The 10266-nt window shown below is 53.8% G+C and overlaps 1 protein-coding gene across 1 annotated transcript; it reads left to right on the plus strand.

Annotated features, from left to right (window-relative positions):
- The first annotated feature begins 553 nt into the window (after window positions 1–553).
- Window positions 554–2195, plus strand: LOC119284834 (strigolactone esterase D14-like). The gene is made up of 2 exons (XM_037564002.1): window positions 554–1234; window positions 1339–2195. The coding sequence occupies exons 1-2, from the start codon at window positions 759–761 to the stop codon at window positions 1769–1771; spliced, it is 909 nt and encodes a 302-aa protein (XP_037419899.1). The 5' UTR covers window positions 554–758; the 3' UTR covers window positions 1772–2195.
- The last annotated feature ends 8071 nt before the right edge of the window (window positions 2196–10266 follow it).

Here is a 10266-nt window from a genome sequence, read left to right on the forward strand (position 1 = left end):
GGCAGTAATCATGGTGCAAAGCCTAATTTAGGAACTTTATTGTGGTTAAATTAAATAATAAAACTGAATTAAATCGATTTACTAAAGATTTTTTTTTCTATACTTAAAATGAGGTTACAACCCCTGCTAAAAAGTACCTTCATTTCCACAATTATAATTGGAGAAGAAAGAAAATACAAGCGCTAGCATTACTAATAGGTAAAATAAAACATAGTAGCTAGTAAAAAAGGTAAAATAAAATATACTCGCCACTCCCCTTAATCTAGTACCGTACCAAAAAATTACAGTGTTACAAAACTGTACGATTGCCCCATATGCAGCTAATAAAGAAGACAGTGATGTTAGGCACCACAGAGCGGGTCAAAGTAATTTTGTAACAATGACATATTGACATCTCTGGGCCTGTCACGCGCACAAAAAACCAAATCAATAAAAAACAAAACCTAGCGGCTAGAATTATTAGGTGCCTCTCCTTTTTATCCGGTGCGGCGTGGATAATTGGGCACATCATCACACTATTCTACACCTCCAAAACGGAAACAAAACAAAACTCTCTCGTCGCCCACACCACACCAAACCAGACCAGGAAAGAAATCCAGAGGGGAGCAGAGCAAGCGAGGGGAATAAAGCAGAGGAGGGGAGAGAGAGGTAGCAAGAACGCCATGGCCTCCGCTGCTTGCTAGCTAGCTAGCCAGCCAGCCAGTAGTATATAAGGAGCGGCACCGCCCGTGCGACCCAGGCCCCAAGGCAGTCGTCTCATGCTCCGGTCCACGCATCCCCTCAGCCCCAGCAGCGGCGGCAGCGGAGGTAGCAGCCCGGCCCCGGCGTCCAGCTCCGGCGAGGCGATGGTGGGGGGCGCGCCGAGCGGGGCGAAGCTGCTGCAGATCCTGAACGTGCGGGTGGTGGGCACCGGCGAGCGCGTGGTGGTGCTGTCGCACGGCTTCGGCACGGACCAGTCGGCGTGGAGCCGCGTGCTGCCGTACCTCATCCGCGAGCACCGCGTGGTGCTCTACGACCTCGTCTGCGCCGGCAGCGTCAACCCGGACCACTTCGACTTCCGCCGCTACAACAACCTGGACGCTTACGTGGACGACCTGCTCGCCATCCTCGACGCGCTCCGCATCCCGCGCTGCGCCTTCGTCGGCCACTCCGTCTCCGCCATGATCGGCATCCTCGCCTCCATCCGCCGCCCCGACCTCTTCGCCAAGCTCGTCCTCATCGGCGCCTCGCCTAGGTGGGTGGTCAATTATAGTTTTTCGTTTCCTTGCACCGTTGCACGCGACGCGCGGCGAACTAACCGACCGGAGTAATCAATCAATCGATCGATCGATCGAGCAGGTTCTTGAACGACAGCGACTACCACGGCGGGTTCGAGCTGGAGGAGATCCAGCAGGTGTTCCAGGCGATGTCAGCCAACTACGAGGCGTGGGCCAAGGGGTACGCGCCGCTGGCGGTGGGCGCGGACGTGCCGGCGGCGGTGCAGGAGTTCAGCCGGACGCTGTTCAACATGCGGCCGGACATCTCGCTGCACGTCTGCCAGAGCGTGTTCAAGACGGACCTCCGCGGCGTGCTGGGCATGGTGCAGGCGCCGTGCGTGGTGGTGCAGACCACCCGCGACGTCTCCGTGCCGGCCAACGTCGCCGCCTACCTCAGGGCCCACCTCGGCGGGCGCACCACCATCGAGCCCCTGCCGACGGAGGGCCACCTCCCCCACCTCAGCGCCCCCAGCCTCCTCGCCCAGGTGCTCCGCCGCGCGCTCGCCCGGTTCTAGCACCAGAAAAAAGTAAAAGAGAGAGAAGAAATTACTGCCGCTCTGGTCTACTCCTATGGATGAGTGTAACGCGTGGCGGTCGGTTGTCCACGTCGTGCATGGCCCATCCTATCACCATGGACATGGAGTATCGTGTAGCGCGGATAACGAAGTTGACCTAGCTCCCATCTAGGAGCCGAGCCGAGCGTACGCGTACCGAACTGGCCCCGGCGGTGACTCGTACTACGCGATCATCTTGTCATCTGCTCGGGCGTGACAAGACATTCGCAGGCAGCGGCGTGTCGCGCTGCTCCACTGCACCTACCAGACTACTTTACTGGGTTTATTATCCAGCCACTATCTCCGAGAAATCTCATTTTGTAACATCAAGTTGCACGGGGTACGTACGTACTCTTTGATTAGGAAAAAGATAGGCTTGGTCTAACACGAGCCGTTTTTATTATTTGGGACGGGATGCTTAGCTTAGCTTAGCTTAGCCGTGGGGTAAGTGGGTGTGTGGGGGGGCCACCGGAGCAGACGTGATGCTTAGCTTTTGATATGGTTGGTGCGCTGTTGCTTGCTCAAGCCCAACCCCAACCACAACCCACCCGGCGCTAATATCTATCTAATCCAACTCGCTTGCGTTGGCTGGGTGGGCATCAATCGAGCATTACTTAACAACAATGGTAATTAGCCGTCGTCGTCGTCATCGCCCGCATTGCATATTCCTTTGAATTCATTTTTTTTTCCGCCAACTAGTACGAACTATGGCCAACTCCACCGTGCGATCCTATCATGTCCGGCCCCGTCCGTTTGGATAAAACGAACAAAGAAGACGGCCCAGCGCGCGACGGCCCGGACTCATCTTGTTTGCTTTGTGTCCGGGCCGACCCATTTCGAGCGCAAACTTACGTCAGATTTGGGTCGCGACGGACATCAAACGGACGCGCGCCTCGTCCGCATCGGGGCCGCCTGACAGGCGGCCACCTACCTCCCACCCGTCCACATCAATGCACACGAACGGGCGGCCCCACCTGTCATTCGCACGTCGGACGGTCGCCGTCCTTCTTTAAGTGGGAAGCGTGGACGGGTCGTCGTCCACACTGTCCCACGCCATTCCGCGGCCTCCTCGAAACCCGACAGCCCCAGTCCCAAACCCTAGCCAACACCTCGCTGGCCGGCCGCCCGCCGCCATGGGCCGCAAAGGCAAACACGACCGCGAGGCTGGTTCCTCGTCCGAACGCCGCCGCGAGCCCGCGTCGCCATCGCCACCACGCCGGGCCCCCGCGCCGCCCGCCTTCTCTATCGCGCCCACGTCCGCCAGTGAGCGCGACCGGCATTACATCCGTGCGTCGGTGTGCCGCCGTTATTGGGAGACGAGGACGCCGCTCCCCTGGAGCGACGTCCATCTCCCTAATAACTGTCATCTCTCCGCCGACCGGGTCCCGATCCCGCCGGTCCCGACGAGCGGCCGTGCGCGCGACACGGAGATCGAGCGTCGCCGCCGCCTCCTCCCCGACGACCTCTTCTATGACCCCAGGTACGCTCCCGACTCCGGGCTCTGGGACACCTGGTTTCATGACGAGCACGACACCAGGCGCGCGTCGTTATTCGCCGGCACCTCAACGGGGCCGCGGCGGCCACGACAGGAGCGCGCAGCGCCTGCTCCCCAGGAGCGCGGGCGTAGGCGGGTGCGCGGTGTCAAGCCCATGCCGTCGCCTTCCCCGTCTCCGTCACCACCTCCCCCTCCTCGCATGATAGCGGAGGAGGAGGCCCGTCTCCTGCAGCATGTCATGGACGACTCCATGAACACGCATGACGAGCGGTAGTGGGACGGCCTGGAGGAGACCATGGCCCTCTCTGTCGTCGGGGACGTCGCCTTCCCGGAGCTGTAGATGGCGGCCGTCGCGGAGGAGGCGATGGAGGAGGACCCGCCGGCCGCGTTCTAGCAGCTGCTGGGCCAGGGGTAGGGTTGGTCCTGCACTGCTCCGGAGATGGCCGCCGACGTGGGCGTGAACTGGTGCCCGCTCTGCCACGGTCACCGGAACGGGAGGCGTCGCCACGGGAGGAGGTGGTGCAGGCACCTCCGGCCGTCCAGCCCGCCCCCGTCTACCACGCACCGTCGGCCCACCTGTGGACGCCGCCGGCCTACATCGACCTCGTCAGCGACGATGACGACACCGGTGGCCAGTGAAGACGGCAACGACCACAGCACCGACGGGCGCGGCAGGAGCGCGCGGGAGGCGTTTTTTATTTTGTTTTTATATGTTAATTATGAAACTAGGCCTTTTAAGTGGGCGTGGAAACTGGGCCGTTTTGTGGCCGACCCCTATATATGTTTTATATTTTTTAAAATGTGTTTATTTACTTTTTTTAGTTATTTCATTCTAGTTTTTATATTTTTTTTATTCACATCCATCCCGGACACGATTTGGGGTGCGGCCACGCGGTGGGCGCACGCACGACTCATCTGACAAAGCCGAACACACGAACCCATCAGCGCCCTAAAGAGACAAAATCCAGCCAATCTGAACGTCCGTTTGGGCCGCGCGGTGGAGTTGGCCTAATCAAAGTCGATTTCGGCAAACGCCAAAGCCAAAACGCTCGTGTATTTCTTTCGGTGAATGAAGATAGCGGTGGAGAAGGCAGGGGGCGCAGGCGGAGAGGAGATTCCGTGGTGATTTGGGTGGGGACGAGGAGCGATTTTGTGCCTGCGCGGCGAGGTTCGTCTTTTCGGGCGGGCCCCGGGCCCGTTCCAGTACCGGAGGAATCCGGGACGAGGCGATAAGGCGGGGGCCCAGCGCCCGGCCCGAACGGTAGTGCCATCCCGTATTGCTCGCCATGGAGGGAGAGAGGTGCCGCGTCGCCGCCAGCCTGCACGGCCCTGCCGCCTACTACTAGGTGGTAGGGCGGGGCGTGTGCGGTGTCGCTCTCTCGGCGCCACAGCAGTTGGCGCAGGGCGAAAAGACGGTGCAGCGCGGGGACGAGGACCCGGCGGACTGGGCTTTGGGGCTTGCGGACCCGGCCTGGATGGCAGTGCGCGGCGTGATGGCTGACCTGACCTCACTGACCTACCGGCCTCCACGGGACGAGCTGCCGCGTAAACTGGCGAACAGGACCTCGGGTTTTTCTCGGTACGGCCGCCGGAGTTTATTAGCAACAGTGGGCCTTGACGGGGGAGCTGCATTTGTTGTACGGGGGACTGTTACCGCTAACTTTAGGACGATAACGTTGCCAGCTGCGTCGCTAGTGCGGCCCGCTTCTCCGCCACATAGGTCCTGTTTGAATACTCTAACTCATTTACTATATGTTAAAGTTAGATTCTAACTTTGAACTAACTTTAACCAATAAGGTGTTTAGATGATAGGGTTAGATTAACAATAAATATACTTTCTCAATCATTTGACTCCTTCAGACTCTTTTTCCTGCCGGATTTGGTGTGGCCGGCTCTTATGTGGCCTCCTCCCGTTCACAGTTGACATAAATAAATGATCTTTATAAATCAAGGATCCAAAACATGATAAATTTTATTTTGTCCATACAAATAAGATGTCCCACTTAAATATATAAATCGTCAATCAAGCTTCACACAAAAAATTACACTCCATGAAACAAAGCATGAGCTAACTCATCACGGAAGTCATTCATGTCGATATCTTCAACAAGAGGTTCGTCTTTTGGCCATGCGGATGCAGAAGAACTAGGCATTGGGTTATAATTTTCATCCGCATCACATGCATCAAATTCCCTATCCGTAATTCTGCTCTCTCGAATGAAATTGTGAAGAGCCATACAAGCAACAATAATTCTACTTTGCTTGTCCTCTGGAAATTTTGGCATGTTCAATAAAATCCTAAATTTCATCTTCAACACTCCAAAGGATCGCTCAACGACATTCCTAACTTTGGCATGTGCATGGTTGAAGGTTTCTTTCATACCTTGTGGCGGCGGGCCGTTTTGCCATTGTTCCACATGATATCTTATGCATCTGTATGGTGAAAGGTAGCTCAGCCGGTTTGGGTAGCCCGCATCAATCACACAATACTTCCCTACATATTGTGGAAAGCACACAATGAGACTTAGATGCACAAGTGTAATTGGATAAAAAATGTTGGAAGACAGTTCAAGTAGCAAACCTGGTGGTGGATGTGGAATTTTCTGATGATGAGTAGTTATGGCATCTTGGAAAACTCTCATGTCATGTGCTGACCCAAGCCATCCCGACATCACAAATGTAAATCTCATGTCGAAATCACAAACGGCAAGCACATTCCAACTGGTTTCATTGTGTCTGTTCAAGTATGGAATCCTCTTACTCTTATCCACCACAACATCATCCAATTCTTCATCACCATTGGCGAAGGGACCGCCGGAGCCGGATGCTTGCACACGGACGGCACTCCTCAGTGCCTGGCGGCTAGGTGCCGCGGCGGCCGAGTTGGCGCGCTACCGAACGTCACCGCCACTGAACGCCGTCCTGCTGCGTTGGTTATGGCGGCTGGGGGTCGTGGCGGCCGAGTTGGCGCGCTGCCGAACACCGCCGCCTGCCCCCGACGATGACCCGTCGAGGAACACGCCACCGTTTCCTCCTCCGCGACCGGTTGCTGCCGACGAGGTGCCGCCGAAGTTCAGTCGCCGGGCGTAGGGTGGGCGATAGGGAGGGAGCCCGGAGCCTCTGACGCGCCCAGGGAGAAGCTCATCATCGTCGCTCTGGAGAAAGGCTCCCTAGAGCCCAGGCCCCGGGAACCCCTCCGACGCCGGCGCTTGCGAGTTGAGGTCAAGACCAGCATGGGTAGCGGGGCCGCTTGCCGACGGCTGCGAACCCCACACGTCAAAGCCATCTCCGTCCATCGCGGGTGCTCTGCTCCAAGCTATACTACATGCACCAAAGAGAAGAATCAGTAGCGCATCCAGGAAGTACTACAAGCAAGCCAAACTCAACAACGCACACGCAGTCATGCTCTTCTCTGGAATAAGTAATCTTGTCCATGTTAATTTATGAGATACATTTCTAACTTTGATTATTTATAACAGCTAGTGCATAACAAAAATGAAATTGTACCAAAATATTATTTAATGATGAAGTATTGAGTTGATCACACTATATAGATCAGCTCTTCGTTTCTTAATGCTCTAATTTGCACAAGAACATCTGCAACAAGAGACGAGGCTGAACAGGGTGTTCTGATCCAGTTACTGTTGGTTCATTAGCTTCACATTCGACTCTCAAAATGTCAGTTCATTAGCTTCATACTCTGATTCAGTTAATGTTCTTCACATTCGACTCTCTTTCTTATGTAAAATGCATCATTGGTTTTCTTTTAACCATCACTGCCAGTGTTGTTAACATAAAACAGTAAAAAATCTAGCTCTGAACTAATCAGAAGTTTCGCCAACAAATCTAGCTATGGACTACTCTTGCTGACTTGTTGCTCACTAGCTAACTAATCAGAAAGATCCAGCCACGCCGCTGCTCACTAGCTAACTAACAAGAAGTTCCGCCAATAAATCTAGCTATGGACTACTCTTGCTGACTTGCTGCACAGACGGACGCGTACGAGGAGGGAGAGCACGAGTACAGAAGGAACGGACGGACTCACCTCTCGCTGGATCCCTGGTAGATGCGCCGCCTCCGCGCACGAGAGAGAAAGAGAGAGACGACCGGGAGCGGGGCGAGCTTCGGACGGGGGAGGGCGAGCGGCGACCGGAGGAGGACGAGCGGCGGCCGGAGGAGGTCGCGGCTTGGGCGGGCAGCGCGGCGCTCGGGTCGGCGGCACGGTGGGGAACAAGAGGAAAGTCGCGCGAGAGGGTGCGGGAGGGAGGGTGGGATCTGGTGCGGGAGGGAGGGATCTGGTGTGGGGGCGATTTTTTTAGTTATTTTTTGTGTGGGCCCTGGGAAAACTAGGGCCACTAGCACCTTTCCACCGGGATACTTTTTTACATGGGTTAGAGGCAACTAACCGAATCTAACCCACCTGTTTGGATCCTTTTGAGCTATTTGAGCCCAAAATAACTCAAACTAACACTAACTCTAGGATCCAAACAGGGCCATAGAACGAGCGAGGGCATCTCGAACGCGGACCCTCAAATCGACGTAAACTTTTGGACCGAGGTGTCTCGAGGGGACTTTGCAGGAATTCGGATACCCTTCACATAGGACTCTAACACCCCTAGTTCATCCAAAATCGAGGTGAAGCCCACGCATTTTAGCGGTCCTCGCGGCAACAATCCTCCTCCCCCTCTTCGCCCTCTCAGCTACCATCCCACGACTCTTTACCCCAATCTTCATCATTTTCGCCGCCGCCGCATGGACCCCGTATGAAAAGTTGTTAGAGATAGTGGAGGCGAAGGATCCGAAAAAGGTGGCCGCTTGGAAGATCCTGGCTAGAAGTCAAGGGAAAGGACGGGGCGGGCGGCAAATAGAAGGACGGCGGGCGGGGCCTGGGAGAGGGCGCAGGAGCCGAGTGAGGTCTGGGACGTGAGTTGCCGCTGCCGTCAGCCTCCCTATTTCTATGTCGTCAAGCAGTTCGACCGGCAGCCCATGGCCTCCTCCACCATGCACGTGTCGTATTGTGTCAACGTCAACGCGGCGCTACTCCATTTTGCCGAGTCGGCATCGCTGTAGCTTGTCCGGTCGCGGACGTCGAGCGTAGATTAGCTCAGTTCTACTCTCTATTCGTTGGTGTGTCTTAATAGGGCGAGACATTGTATGACGATGCGAACAACAAATGTTTGAGATGGTCCACGATGGAGCCGGGGGCTGCCACGAGGATCGGCAATTGGATGACTCGGAGTTGGAGGTGCACACCCAACAATCAGGCACGTAGAGCCGGTCCGACACGTACACCCAGTCACGCACGTACACCCAATAGTCAGGCACGTATACCCACCAAGCCGGAGTAGGACAGTAATGAAGACCATGATCAAGAGGAATGGCCAGTCAATCCAAAGAAGAGTGGTAGAGGAGAAAGTTTCAACATGAATGAGGACGAATTACCGTGAGATGCGTGGTTGGCCACTAGCATTTGATCCGATTCATGGCATGGAGCAAAAGGGTGCAACATTTTTGGGCCAATATTCATACTTGGTTTCATGAGCACAAGAATTTCAAGTCGTACCACAACAAACTCATCCGAAATCATGGGACGAAGTCGCTCAACCATCGATTGTACACCATCCAAGAGTCCATAAGCATATATTGCAGCCAGTTGAAACAACTAATCGATTGTTGGCCAAGTGGTGCGCTAATCACCGAGCAAGCAAGTTGCTACATGTGTTGGTCATTTGGGCGGACATGCAACTTGTTGGCCAGATATACTGTATGCGTTGGTCATTTGGCCGGATGTGCAAGTTTGGAAGATATACTCTATGCGTTGGTCATTTGGCCAGATGTGCAAGTTGTTGACAATATTTCCTTTCTAGCCCTCCCGTGCGTGCAACTTATTTTTGAAGGTAGAAAAGAGGAGCTTCGTTATCATGCATTGCTGGTTGAAATTAAAAGGAGCACCCAAGTGGCAACTATCCATTGTCAACTCCATCAAAACCGTCCGCATCGGCACTGAGAAAGAAGTAGGATCCAATTGATCCAATAATATATTCACAAGTTTACATAAAATAAAATTAAAAGGGAAAAAAGAAGAAAAAAATATACATTGAGAAGAAAAAAAGAATAGTAGAGGAAACACTGAAGGGGGGATCGGAGTAGAATCTTCTAGAACCTTGCCAAAATAGGGAGTGCCCGTGTACATGGCTGACCCAATTACCTTCACCGGGTGCTTTTTGATTGCTCCTGCCGCGTTTGTCCGCAATAGTAAACACGAACGCATAGGACTCATTGCACGGACATATGGTTGAAACTTGAAATTGTTGTCCGGTCAGGTCCGGCTCCCAAGTGTTTTGGGAGCAACTAATCAGGGAGTGCCCTATGGGGGCACTGCTCGAGGAGCACGAGCAAGCCTAACCAGATAGAGATGCGACATGAGGAGCGAGGCTACAATTGTTTTTCTCCGTTTTTTCCCTGGTTCATGTGTGTTGCCTAAAATATGTATTTGTACTACATGGTACTCCCTCCGTTCCTAAATACTTGTCTTTCTAGACATTTCAACAAGTGACTACATACGAAGCAAAATGAGTGAATCTACACTCTAAAATATGTCTATATACATCCGTATGTAGTAGTCATTTGAAATGTCTAGAAAGACAAATATTTAGGAACGGAGGGAGTAGAACATAGGTGTGATGTTTGGGGCAGTATAGGTGTGCTCCACAAGCTGTGTTGTGTGATGTTGAACAAGTTGTTGTGCGTCGTGTCAAAGGAATGTTGCATGGTGTTGTACATATGTGCTGCGTGAAACATCAAAGGTTTGTTCAATGGAGTGTGGTGTGTTGCGTGCACAAAATGCACTACACACCGGGAGCACAAATACTCTACCGTGGGGAGTACAAGTATACTACACTGGAGAGTATAGGTGTACCACAATGGAGGGGAGGGGTACAAGTTGCGTCAATAAAATCAT

The sequence above is a fragment of the Triticum dicoccoides genome, chromosome 4A (assembly GCF_002162155.2).
Source record: "Triticum dicoccoides isolate Atlit2015 ecotype Zavitan chromosome 4A, WEW_v2.0, whole genome shotgun sequence".
NCBI lineage: Eukaryota > Viridiplantae > Streptophyta > Magnoliopsida > Poales > Poaceae > Triticum > Triticum dicoccoides.